Raw genomic sequence first — 14407 nt, forward strand, 5'->3', positions numbered from 1 at the left:
GAAAATTCATAAATATAAAACATTAATGGTGTGGTGAATTGAGGAAATGGAGTGGTTTGGGTTGGATGGTGGACTTATTTCTACTTTTCCACATAGCTAGGAGGAAACCTTCTCCAGGATATGGAAGAGTTTGGAAAACTTAGTAATGGATGTATGCATAGGCTTCGGAAGTTAACATTTAGTGACTATCTAGTCAGGCACTTAACACAAACAAAACTTCATTTCCATCCATAAACCACTTTAGGGGAGGGATAGATTTTAGAGATGAGTCCAGAAGCTCACAGAATTTAGGCATGGTTAGCTAGTCCACCAGCTCAATTCTAGTAAAGTAAATGACAGATTCGTGATCCCCAGGTCTCACTGGACTCCTCGAAGTCCCTTACACCATACTGCCTTTGGAAAAGCAAGGGAAAAGAAGGATTCAGGTAAGTGTATATTCACTTCTCCCACCAGCACTTTTGTACCACCTTGGCGAAGCTAACAGTGGGCAACCGCCATGCCTCAATTACGCCCACTAGCGGTTTTGGCTCATCCCTTCACACCCAGGATACTTAACATTGCTGAGATTAAACCTTGGCGGGGCGGGGGGAGATCCATTTAGTACACACTTTGCATTGCCCTAATAGGCTGAATAACCTTGACGACCAAATTAAGTGAAAGCGTCTGACCTTTAGATCCAGTACCTGTGCACCTTTAACTTGGGGAGGTGGTTAAAATAATGCCCTCAACAATCATTTCCCCAATTCGGGAGGAGCCTGGCACCTCTGGCTAATTTCCCAACTCTGCGCCTACTGAATGGACAAGGCTCAGAGCCGCCCTGTTGTGTGCTAGGGACACGCGGGGCGAGGGAGGCTGACTGGAAAAACGAAGTTTCTAGGTTGGAAAAGTAAGAGGAGCGAAGGATTTGGGGGTCAAGGGCGGAGAGGACTTAGGGTGAGATTTGGGGCCTGTCTCCGAGGATACCGGGTGTAAAATTTCACATACGGGGGCGGGAGGGCTAGAGAGAGCCAGGCAGACAAAAGTCTTTGGGAACAAAGGCTGAAAGGGGTCCGGGGTGGGCAAGTTTAGGGACTGGAGTGGGAGGAGAGAGTGCGGGAGATGTCACGGGGAATAGAAGAACAGCCTGCAGAGCTCGCGCACCGTAGCGGAGCCGGGATCCGCGAAGCAGCGGGTCCTACTGCACTGGCCTGGGGCCCACGGGGCGGGGGTGGAGCCTTACCGGGAGCCGCCCCTTCGATCCGCCCTGTGGGCGGGGCTGTCCTGGCGGTTACATAACAAACCTGTACCAGCGGCTGGGGAGCGGCTCGGGCGGTGGCGGCGGGGGGCGGGGTCTGGGCGGGACCGGGGCGGGGCCAGGCCTGCACCGGGCCAGGCAAGATGGCGGCGATGGAGACCCAGTCGGCACCGCTGACCCTAGAATCGCTGCCGACCGATCCCCTGCTCCTCATCTTATCCTTCTTGGACTACCGGGACCTAATCAAGTAATGGGACGACGCGCATGGCAGGGGTGGGGTCACGGGGCAGGGGAAGGCAGTGAGGCAGGAGGGACGGAGGCCCGGCTAGCCGACCGGACCTGGACTCCCGCGTCAGCCAGAAGGTGACGCCAGGGCAGCCCTGATCCTGCAGAGCCACCCCAGGGCCTGGGCGAGACGGGGGCGGAAAGGGCCCCGCCTTTAGATCTTCCTCCCGTCCAGGGCCCAGGCCTGAGGAGCGACGAGAGTCCTCTCTCCCAGGCCTCGGCGAGGCCCAGTTGTAAGATCGGGGAGGTATTGCTCCCCGCTGCTGCCCCGCCAACCTCAGTGCCCAGTACCCGCCGCCCGCCCCGCTGGTTTCGGCCCGATCTGGCCCAGCCCTGGATGCTTTGGAAAAGCCCCTGTCCAGGCCAAGTGCTCTTTTCTGCTTGGACCAGGGCCTGCGGACTGGGACGCAGTAGTGGGCAGGTGGGGCGCCGGAGGGAAGGAGCCAGGCGACCCTCTGACCCGCCCCCAGGTGCGACTTCCGTGGTACCATAATATCTAGCAGGGCTCACTTTCGGACATCTATGCTTGATAATTGTTTTGCTGCCAGCTTTCCTCCTCACGGTTGCATGTTGGATTTTGTGTTTTGGTAGTGACTTCCGGTGGTGTGATACAGGTGACCGTCTTCTCCCCTGTACGCTTTGGGTTTCCCACATTACCAGCATCCGTTCCAAAAATAAACACCGGTTGCTGGTAAGGGTGGTTAAGTGCCCAGTTCCTTCTGCGCTCGGGACTGTCAGGGATGGTGGAAGAAATGGCGTTGTTTACACCCTTGACAGCTGGTGGCATGGCTCTGTCTTTCTTGTGCCACCATATATATTTGCAGAGGAGGCAAAATCGCCCTCTTAAGGATGGGTAGGCAAGATTCGTTTTGTTTTGTTTTGATTTGTTTTTTTGTATTACCAACTGGATTCTAACCATTTGATTATTGCGCCCTGTGTTATCAGAAATTCTTTTAGAAATACAGCATTCTTGGATTTATTAATAATAATTGTTGGCTTGCCTAGCTATGTGGCGAGAGAGGGATAACTCCAGTTTCTGGCTGCTATCTACATTAGTGCCTGTAACTTTGTTTTTCAAGAAAATAAATTTTTCTCTACCCAGGCTGGTACTTAAAGCAGAGAAATAACGTTTGTCTTTTCTTTGGAAAAGGCTGTTCCAGGAGCAAACTGTTTTCATCTGCAATATTTTGTTGCTATATAGCCTCTTAGAAATCTAAGACACACACACACACATTGCTGCCAGAGTGATTTTTCTAAGACAGATCTGGCTGTCATTCTCCTTAACCTATGATACTTCTTGTTTATTTACAGACTATAACCTAAACTTCTGGGAGCATTTATGGTCCTTATCAATTTGGCACAAACCACTCTAGCCAAATCAGACCTCTGCCAGCATACTGCACACTTGTTGTTTTTTTGTTCAGTGGCTTAAGCTCTTGACCGTGCCTGGAAGCCTTGCTTGCCTTTTCTCAACCTGGCAAGATGGAATTTCTTTAAGACCCTCTCTCCTGATTCCTCTACCTTCTTCTTTCTTTTGCAGAGTTTATTTGCCATACCAGATAGATTGTGTGCTTTTTTTTTTAATTTAAATTTTATTTTTTTTAGAAAGAGGGAACGAGTGGGAGGAGGGCCAGAGGGGAAGAAAGAAAGAATCTCAAGCAGGCTCCATGCTCAGCATAGCTCTAGCCTGTCGTGGGGCTCGATCCCACAACCCTGGGATCATGAGCATGACCTGAGCCGAAATCAAGAGTTGGACGCTCAACCCACTGAGCCCCCCAGGCACCCCTAGATTTGTGCCCTTCTTAAAAGTAAAGACTGTCTTGGGGTGCCTGGGGAGCTCAGTCAGTTAAGCATCTGATTCTTGATTTCCACGCAGGTCATGATCTCACAGCCGTGAGTTCCAGTGGAGTTTGAGCCCAGGGTCAGGCTCTATGTTGACAGCTCCAAGCCCGCTTGGGATCCTCTCTGCCCCTCCCTCATGTTCTCTCTCTCTCTCTCTCTCTCTCTCTCTCTCACTGTCTCTCCTTAAAATAAATAAATAAACATTTTAAAAAATTCTCAAAAGGTAAAGACTGTTTGTTTATCTTAGTATTCTTCATTTATTCAGTAGATTCTTTTTCAGTGTCTGCTGTGTGCCAGCCAGTTAAATGTTGGGGATATAACAGTGAACAAGACAGAGAGGCCTCTCTTACGAAGTTTTACAGTTGTGTGGGCAAGATGGGAAAACAAAGTGCATAATTACAAGAGATGCTGTTTGCTATGAAGGAAATAAACCAGTTCCTCTGTGAAGGAATGGGAGGGAGGGATGATCAGTTCACATTGCAAGGAGTTGTCGTATATGAAGGATGGCATAGAGCAGTCCTGGCAGAGGGAACAGTGTGTTCAGAAGCTGATTGGACAATAACATAGCCTGTTGGAGGTGCTAGAATGGTGTTGTGGGAGTTAGGGAGTGACTCACAGGCAGAATGGCTTGAGAAGAGACTGGTGAGATCATGCAGGACCCTGTGAGCCAAGATGAGGGGATCAGATTTTATTTTAAATGCTTTAGAGAAGAACCTTTTTGTTCTCTTCAGGCCCTCAATGGATTAGATGATGCCCACCCACATTGTCCACCATTTCAAATGCTAATCCTTTCCAGAACATCTATACACACACACACACACACACACACACAGACACACACACACACACACACACACACACAGAAATGTTTAACCAGCTATCTGGGTGTCTATCCCTTGGCGCAGGCAAGTTGACACATAAAGTTAACTGTCACAAACATCACATTTTATTTACAAAAAAGTTTCCAGTGTACTACAACTTCTTTCCTGCACTATACAGCCCCACTTTGCCAAGTGTCTTGCCTATTGCTGAGCTCCAAAGTTTTAGATACATATTTACTGAACTGGATGGTGTTGGATTGGGGTAGTCTGTTGGGATCATTGTGTAATATTAGCTGCACGATGTGGATCTCTTCCCGATGATTTATTGTGTACTATTCATTCTTAACCCTCACTGTGTATCAGAATTATATGTGACACTTTTTTTTAAGTTTATTTTGAGAGAGAGAGAGAGTACAAGCAGGGGAGGGGCAGAGAGATAGGGAGAGCGAGAATCCCAAGCAGGCTCCGATGCGGGCTTGATCTCACGTACTGTGAGATGATGAGCTGAGCCTAGTTCAATGGACTAAGCCACCCAGGGGCCCCAACATGTGACACTTTTTAAACATACACATGCTTGAGATACAGATCTTACCCCAAGCCAACAGAGTCAGAATGTCTAGAACAGTATTTCTCATCCTTCACATACATCAAAATCACCTTTGGTGCTTATTCCAGAGATTCTTTTATGTTGTTTACCTCTTGGGACAGTAGAGAGAGAAGGATCAAGAAAAGAAGGAATGAACTGCAAATTCACAAAACTGGAGGGATTCCTATGTTTGCAAATATTAGTTTGGGCACCTCCTGAGCTTGGAAGAAAAGGATCAGGATGATGTTTGTGTAAAATCTGAAAATTGAACAAAGGCTATTGTATTATTTACCATCAGTTGGTTTCTCACATGCCCCAGTCATGGCTTTGACAAGCCCCATGTAATTTAAGATTCCCTTAATAGATTACCTATTGCGCAGCTGAGATCTTTGAATATCGGCTTTTCTACAACCTGTGATTCATCTTCTGAAAGGACCGAAATCCATTTTCCTAATCCTAGGTTCATTCTTTTTGCAAATTAATTAAGTAGGGTAGGCTTTATAGGACTGGAGCACTATTGTATTAGAAGTCTCTATATAATAAGAAAATTATTTATCTCTAATATTCCATGTTTTTGAGCAGCTGATACTAACTTGGATCACTATGGATACTGAATCAGAACTATAATGATTCTGACATATTTTAGAGATGGGCTTTCCAATAGTTGCTATAATTAAAATTGGTTTTGGCTGCAATATTTCTTTCCTTTAAGAAAAAATTGGAACAAAAAAGACAAAAGGCTTATGTATTTAATATCAAATGTCTTGCAAATCCTAACATTTCTTTTTTGTTTACATCTGAATAACATTTCTTCCTGTATGTAGAAGTACTGTCCCCATAATAAGTGCATGAAAACTCTTTGATTTGAAATTAACAACTCCAAAAGTTTATATGTTTTATAGACTTTCATATGAAAACTATAGTTGTAGAGGTTTGGGGGGTTTATTTGTGAACTCAAATAGTTAAGATTTCACCACTCACAAGGTAATTATAGTAGCTAACATGCTGAACAGGTTTTAGAAAATACTGTTTTGCAATTATAAGGGTGGAAAGTGGGAAATAAGAAACGTAAAAGGAATAAAATAAAACAACATTGAGTACTTTTATCTTTATTTCTAAACTGTTTTCTTATTTTCTTTCATACTAACCTTGAATCTGGTTACTGCCAGTTGTTGCTATGTCAGTCGAAGGCTTAGCCAGCTATCAAGTCATGATCCGCTGTGGAGAAGACATTGCAAAAAATACTGGCTGATATCTGAGTGAGTATTCAGGAAATATGTATTTCTGAAATCCATCCCTTGGCTTCTGTAACACTAGTCTGTCTGCATCTTCCTCTCTAACCCTTCTCTCTTTATCTCCTTTGATTGTTCTCCTTGTGCCTCCCAGTAAATGCTGGTGTTCTCTAAGCTTCTATCCTTGGGCCACTGCTCTTCTCCTCTATGAATTCTGCATGCATGTTGCCGTTTATAGTGGCTGCCTGTGTGCTCCTAACTCCCAAACCTGAATGTCCATCCCTGACATCCCCACGGAGATCACAACCGCCTGCTGGACCTTTTCCATTGGATGACCCACAAGGGTTTTCTGAGTTCAGTAAATGTTAATAACCTTGACAGAATGAAAGTGTAGTTGACAGAAGGTGGCGTTGGGAAAGACAAAAGAAAAGGTAGGGTTGTCAATATCTATTTCTTAGATTGAGGGAATCAAGTCCTGGCAAGTTGGCAAAGCAAGAAGTAAAGGTCTAAGTATGTTATTTAAAGCTGCAAGTTACTCAGTAGAACTAAAAATAATAGGCTATCAAACCCTGGGAGGAGGAAGAATGGGGAAGAGGAAATTTTAAGTATTGTCTGAACTGATCTTTTTCTTTGGGGTATCAGTAGATAGATATAAAATCGATAGATCAAGACTAGAGGCATAAATGTTTAGACTTATAACTTCCAGAAGTAACTAAAGTTTCCTTTGAAGGGTTGGACTTAGAATAGGAGACTAGTTTTTCATAAGTTCGTTGGTACTGTATGGTTTTGATAATTTTTATGTACATTATTTTCCTTCCAACCCCTGTCTCCCCCCACCCCCCAAACAACACCTGAATCGTTGTTTTCACCATCCCTAAACCCGATTCTCCTGCATTCCTCATCTTCATGGTGGTACCATCCACCTGGGCCTTCCAAGCCAGAAACAGGCATCATCCTAGATCTCCTCTCTTTCTGTTTCTACATTCATTCAATTACCAAGCCCTTTCTGATTTTAGCCTCTCTGTATTTCTTGAATCTTTTTTCTCATTTCATCTAGCTGCCCGTTTTAGGTCAGTTCATCATCTCTTACCAGAACTCCTCACAACCCTCCTGACTCATCTCTTGTGCCTCAAGTTTACACACCTCCCAAACCACAACCACAATTCTCTCTTTCAGCTCCCCTGTTAAAACCCTTCAGTAGCTCTCCGTTCCCTACAGGATAAGGTCCAACCTCGTTAGCATGATACCGGAAGGCCCTTTGTGACTGCCTTATCCTGTGCCACTTCTGACTCTTAAGTTTACACTTCGTTCTTTCCCCCTGATTAGAATATACATTATTTGAGGGCAGAAAATAAGCCTCATTTTTAATGTCCTCCATGGCTGAGTAGACACTCAATAAATGTATGTGGAATTGTACCAAATGAGAGATGGAATCATGTGATTACTTTGAATGCTACGTGATTTTCTGGGTAACCCAGTGTAGGTAAATTGTATTAGTATCGTTATGTCATTAAATTCTAAATGTTTTCTAAAGTAAAACAACTACATAATATGCTTTAAAACTTTATAATTGTGATGTTTTAAGGAGTAAGTTGAAATTCATACCTTATATACTATTCACATTGTGTTTCATTAAGGACATAGGGGAAAACTTAGGGGAAAGAATAAGTAGAAATAAGACAATAAGTGACTCATAATCCCACCCTGCCAGCAATAACTCCTGTAGAATTTTTTGATGTATGTATCACTTTTGCTATCTAGTCTTCATTTGTAGCTAAAATAAATGAAAAGGAAGGGAGAGGTAAGCACAAATTCCCAATAAAGCATGTTGGTAAGTGTTTAATTTCATTTCAAAAGATTTTTAATCTCATTTTTTAAAATCTGTTTAGGGAAGAGAAAACACAGAAGAATCAGTGTTGGAAATCTCTCTTCATAGATACTTACTCTGATGTAGGAAGATACATTGACCATTATGCTGCTATTAAAAAGGCCTGGGATGATCTCAAGAAATATTTGGAGCCCAGATGTCCTCGGATGGTTTTGTCTCTGAAAGGTACTGGGAATGCAGGGTCTCCCTTCTTCATCTAGTAACTGTAGTATAAATAGGTTAAATAACTTTGGTTTTCTTATCATCTATGCTACTCTGTAATTCACCAACATTATCTGTAATTCACCATTCATATTTGGCCAAGAAAATAGGAAGCCTATATTACTAAAAGGACTCTTGCTTTACTGCTTGTCCCATTTTTGAGTGCCTGGGGACCCATGTGATTATTTATTAGAAGGGAAAGCTGAACTCCTTGTATCCTTATATTTTATAATAAACTCACTAATAGGAAGATTGCTTGAGGATAACTATTGTGATTTCTTTCAAAGGATTTGTTTTTTAATTGAAAAACTGCCTGCTGTATAAACCCTCTTTCTTATTTTTAGTGCAAGTAAATTGTTGTTTGATAGTCTAATGATTTAGAAAGATCAAGTATTAAAGACCTGGGTCTTTAAGAGTGTGAGAGGAGCATACTAAAATAAGGAAACCTTTCATCCCTATTTTGACATTTACAGAACAGTTAAAACTAAGATTTGAACTGAGGTCTATTTGACCCCAGAATTTGTGTTCTTTCTATTATTGTCCATCTCTGGGAAGAGATATTAACAAGCTCTTTCCCATTCATTTGATTTGCTAATTTATGCCCAGGAAAGTATATAAATAGGTTGCAGATATATTGCTACTTACCTGCTTTAGTCTCCAAGTTTTTTCAGATTTCTCCACTGAAAGGAATATAAAACATGTTTTGGCTTTGCTGAGCTGAGCTGAGCTGTAATTGGAATCAGTTCTTCTCACATGTATTCCTTTTGAACTAAGGTCTCTTTAGAAACAGCCTTCCTTTTACATTCCGTATTTCCACTGTAACTTCCCATGCAAACATGAATTTCATACAAACCATGATTGTATGACCAGGTACTTCAAACTGAGTTCCTAGGAGCTAGAGGAAAGATTGATTTGGCAGGGAGAGTAGAGCTTTGAAGGAAAGTATCCTTGATTAATATCTTCAGTGGCTTTTTGGTCTTGGAAGAAAAGAACAATATGACCAATATCTACTTGGTATGTGGGGTTAAATAATTTCAAGAGGAAGGTCATTCCGAAAATAGGTATTTCAGAATATAAGTAAAATAGGTAAGGGTTTGTAATAGCTATTATTTTGTATTAAACACAAATCAAGACACTAAGCTAATTGTTTTATATTATTCCATTTAATGTACCCAAATCTTATGAGATAGATAATTATTATATAGGTGAACTACCTAAGATATAAAAAGCCAAGTAAGTTGTTTGCTGTCACAAAACAAAAGGCCGCAGAGCCAGGATTTGAATATATAGAGCTGACCCCAGAGCTATGGTCTCAATAACTGATAGGAGAGAGGACCTATCCTATTTTGTCCAGAGTGTCTTAGGACTCTTAGAGAGCAAGTCCAATACTAGCATGTTCGGAACATGAGAATATAAGCATGGTTCTCCTTTTAGTCACAGAGCTACCAAGAAACGAAGAAACTAAAGATAGAGAGCAGCTTCTTTTTTTGTTTTTCTTTTTTTTTTTCTTCCTTTTTTTGGGGGGTTGGGAGGACTCCCATTTGGCATTCCCAGGTTCGCTGCTCACTGCTCTGTACCTAATGGTTAGAGGTGAGGTTGTCAGAGACTTCCTTGATGCCCCTGTTTCTCTCCCAGGTGCCAGTTGTCTGGGGGTTTTGCCCTGAGGAATGGGGTAAAAGCTGTTTGATATCTGGAATGCTGGGGATTCTAAGGGTGCCAGGCCTATGAGTTGTAGGACTGAATCAGGAACTAGCTACTCACCTCAGCGGCGACAGTCCCTGACTCAATCTCAAGGTTATGGAGATGGCAGATAGAAAGGAAACTTGGAAAGCAAATAGGCATCGAGCTTGGGGAAAGTTTTACAGAGTACCTTGAAATTATGGTATATTAATATATCTTGTACCAATCTATCTAATGGTATATAACATGTGTCTTCAGATTCCATATTTACTTACATGTGGGCTTAGAACTTCAGATTTGAAAGGGGCCTTTGAGACCATTTAGACCAGAGGTTGGCAAACTTTTTCTTTAAATGACCAGATAGTAAATATTTTAGTCTTTGAGAGATAGATGGTCTCTGTCACAACTATTCAACTCTACTGTATTTGTGGGGAAGCAACCATAGATAATATATAGACAAAGGGGCGAGGCAGTGTTCCAAGAAAACTTCATTTACAGAAACAGGCTGCAGGCTGGGATTTGGGCTGCAGGTTGTAATTTGTCAGTCCCCGATTTATACCAGTTCCCTTGTTTTACAGGTGCAGGGACAGGCTCAGAGAGTTTAGGTGATTTACACAAGGTCCCATAACTAGTAAGTGACAGAGGTAGAATTTCAGTGGAGGTTTCTTGGCTCCCGGTAACCTTTTCCCTGCTTTTTCATACAAGTAGTCTAAGGAGCAACGGAAGTACATGAACATTTATTGAGTGCCAGGAAAGCACTATATTAAACACAGGAAGCTTATTTAATCCTCACTATAATTCTCTCAGGCAGGTAGTATTATTCCCCATTTGGCAGATGAAATGGATTAAAGAGGTGAAATTACTTGCCAGAGATCACACAGCTCGTGGGTGGTAGAGCTGAGATTTGAGCCTGGTCTGGTTGTGGCCCAAATTCTACTATAGGAAGATGTCCCTCTCAACCTTGATTTTACTGTATTGTAAACATGTATTTCCTTATATTTCTCTCTTGTTGTCATTGTTTTACTTTTTTCTGTCCAGCTATCTCTTCTTCAAGAAATTCTTATTTTCTTAAGGTTATATGTTAAATGTCCAACATGTAGCACTAACTATACCAATATTAGTTTCCTTCCTCTCAATTTCTGGTTCAGGCAACTAGTCATGTTTTCTTCTGTACTAAACTTTTTTTTTTTTAAATAAACTTTTTATTTTGGAATAATTGTAGATTGCAGTAAGTTGCAAAGCTAGTACAGAGAGTTCTTGTACACACTTCACCCAGTTTCAGTTTCCCCTAGTGTATCTCCCTACGGGACATTTGTCAAAACTAAAGTCTTCATTGGTATGTAACTATTAACTAAACTCCAGGTTTCATTCGGATTTCACCACAGTTTCCATTAATATGGAATTTGATTCTGGAATTCAATCCAGAATACCACACTGCCTCTAATTGTCATGTCTCCTTAGTGTCTTCTGGTCTGTGGCAATTTCTCTGTCTTCCCTTGTCTTTCATGATCTTGATAGTCTGAAGGAGTATTGGTCAGGTATTTTGTAGAATGTTTCTGAAAACAGCTTTGTCTGAAGAATTACTTATGATTAGATTGGGGTAATGGGTGTTTAGAAAGATTATCATCCACACGCCATCACTGGTAATGTTAACTAACATACAGAAATGCGTGTGGATCATAAGTGTACAACTTGATAAATTATCACAACATAAACATGACCATTGTAACACCCTCCAGGTCAAGAAGTAGAATGATTTTCTGTACCTAGAGCCCCACCCCCACCCCATCTTTCTCAGAGGTAATTGCTATCCTGATTGCTAGCGCCACTGAATAGTTTTCTCTTTTTGAACTTTATATAAATTGCACGATTAAGTCTATATTTTATGTGAATTATTTCTATTTTGTCTGTGAGATTCAACTGTGTTGTGTGTAAGAGTAGCTTGTTCATTTTTGTTGCACTATAGTCTGCCATTACATGGGTAGGCTCTAATTTATAGATTCATTCTACTGTCGATGGATATTGGGTTATTTCTAGTTTGGGGCTATTATAAATAATGTTACAGATAATTTTTGGTGTACATATGAGCATATTTCTATCAAGTAAATATCGAGGATTGGGTTTCCTGGCTTGTGGAGTATGCTTATGTTAAACTTCAGAAGATACTAGTAATTTTCCAAAGTGGTTCTAAAACTTTACAGTCCTACCAGCACTTTAACATTGTCATTCTTTTTTTTTTTTTTTTGCCTTTCTAGTGGGTATGTAGTGGTGATTTTAATTTACATTTCCCTAAGGATATTGAATAATGACACTTTTACTTCTAGCTTTCCAGTCTTCACGTCATTCATTTCTTTTTCCTGTTTTACTGCACTGGCTAAGGCCTTTGGTGTGATGTTGGATAGAAATGCTGAGAGTGAGCGTCCTTATCTTTCTGATCACAGAGGGAAAGCTTTCAACATTTCTCCTTTAAAGATGATGTTTGCTGTAGGTTTTTTGTAGCTATTCTTTATCACATTGAAGAAAGTCTCTTCTGATCCTAGTTTGTGGAGAGATTTTTTTTTTTTTTTTACTTTTGTCTTTGTGTTTTATTTTTTATTTTAAAGTTTATTTGTTTTTGAGGGGTGCCTGGGTGGCTCAGTTGGTTAAGTGCCTGACTTCAGCTCAGGTCATGATCTCACGGTTTGTGAGTTCAAGCCCCACAACAGGCTCTGTGCTGACAGCTCAGAGCCTAGAGCCTGCTTGGGATTCTGTGTTTCCCTCTCTCTCTGTCCCCTCCCCCACTCTCACTCTGTCTCTCTCTCCCTCTCAAAAATAAATAAACTTTAAAAAATATTTTTTAAATGTTTATTTATTTTTGAGAGAAAGAGAGAGGGAGACAGAGAATCCCAAGCAGACTCCACACTGTCAGTGTAGATCCTGACATGGGGCTTGAACTCACAAATCTTGAGATCATGACTTGAACCAAAATGAAGGGTCAGATGCTTAACCAAATGAGCCACCTAGGCGCCCCTATTTTTGTCTTCCTGCTTAAAAATTTTTTTTAATGTTTATTCATTTTTGAGAGAGAGGACAGACAGACAGAGGATGAGCGGGGGAGAGGCAGAGAGAGAGACACACACAGAATACCAAGCTGGCTCCAGGCTCTGAGCTCTCAGCACAGAGCCCCATGTGGGGCTCGAACCCACGAACTGTGAGATCATGACCTGAGCCAAAGGCAGCTGCTTAACCAACCCAGGCCCCCCTGTCTTTGTGTGGATACTTGAGTTTTTGTCAAATGACTTTCCAGCCTTCTGATTATCACATGATTTTCCTACTTCATTCTGTTAATGTGCTGAATTGCATTCATTGATTTTCTGAATATTAAACCAACTTTGTATTTCTGGAATAAACATACTTTGGCTGTAATATCCTTTTCATATGTTGGATTTGATTTGCTAGTATTTGATTGGGGTTTTTACATCCATGTTCATGAGAGACTTTGGCCTGTAATTTTTCCTTCTTGCAATGTTCTTGTCAGGTTTGGTATCAAGATGATGCTGGCCTTATAAAAAGGCCAGCCAAGTTGGAAACTGTTGCTTCTTTTTCTGTTCTCTGGAAAAGTTTATATAAGCTTGGTAGTCTGTCTTGCTTAAATTGTTAGTGGAATGCACCAGCGAAGCCATTCAGTCCTGGAGTTTTCACTGTGGGAAGGTTTTAAGTTACAGATGCAATTTCTTTATTAGATAGAGGACTATTCAGATTTTCTACTTATTCTTATGTCAGTTTTGAGTATATTTCTAGGAAATTGTCCACTTCATTTACATGTTCTAATTTACTGCTGTAAAGGTTTTTATAATATCCTTTTACCTGTATGATGCTTGCTGTTGTATCTGTAGTGATTTCACCTTTCCGTTTCTGATATTATTTGTGCTTTTTCTGTTATTCTTGATCAGAGTTAACCTTAATAGTTTTTTCGAAGAACTGACTTTAGCCTTTGTCAATCCTCTCTATATTCATTTTCTATTATTTCATTAATTTCTCTGATTTCTTTCTGAGTTTACTGTGGCTTTTTCCTTTACCTGAGGTGATTAGATCATAAATTTTTAGGCTTTCTTGTTTTCTTCAGATGCATTTGTTACAGATTTCCCTTTAAGCATGGCTTTAGCTTCATCTCATAAGTTTTAATATGTTGTATTTTAATTTACGTGAGATTCAAAATATTTTCTGATTTCTTTTGATTTCTTCTTTGAGCCACAGATTAGATAGAAACGTATTGCTTGATTTCCAAATATTTGAGTTTTTTTTAAAAGTAATCTTCTTAATATAATTTATATTTTAATTCCACTGGATCAGAGAATATACTCTGATTTCAGTCATTTGAAATTTGTTGTGCTTTGTTCTCTGGTCCAGCATATACTCTGTCTTGGTAAATGTTCCATGGACTCTTGAAAAGAATGTATATTTTGCGATTGTTGGATTCAGTACTGTATATATAATTAGGCAAAAATTGTTAATTTTGTTTAAATCTTTTGCACTCTTACTGATTTTATTTTCTTTTTTCTTTTTGTCTACTTGTTCTATTAGTTACTGAGAGGGGTATGTTAAAATTTCTCAGTGTGGTAGGCAGAATTCTGAGAGAGCTCCAAAGACTCACCCCTG

General features: G+C 40.9%; 1 protein-coding gene across 1 annotated transcript in view; it reads left to right on the forward strand.

The window, feature by feature from the left end:
- Positions 1-1337: 1337 nt before the first annotated feature.
- Positions 1338-14407, forward strand: part of FBXO3 (F-box protein 3) — a 32053-nt gene continuing 18983 nt past the window's right edge. The window contains exons 1-3 of the mRNA XM_027072919.2: positions 1338-1481; positions 5938-6027; positions 7890-8053. Of these exons, the coding sequence (XP_026928720.1) occupies positions 1378-1481; positions 5938-6027; positions 7890-8053 (358 nt within the window). The 5' untranslated portion in view covers positions 1338-1377. The remainder of the gene's footprint in view (positions 1482-5937; positions 6028-7889; positions 8054-14407) is intronic.

This window comes from Acinonyx jubatus, chromosome D1, assembly GCF_027475565.1.
Source record: "Acinonyx jubatus isolate Ajub_Pintada_27869175 chromosome D1, VMU_Ajub_asm_v1.0, whole genome shotgun sequence".
In the NCBI taxonomy this organism is placed as follows: Eukaryota; Metazoa; Chordata; class Mammalia; order Carnivora; family Felidae; genus Acinonyx; species Acinonyx jubatus.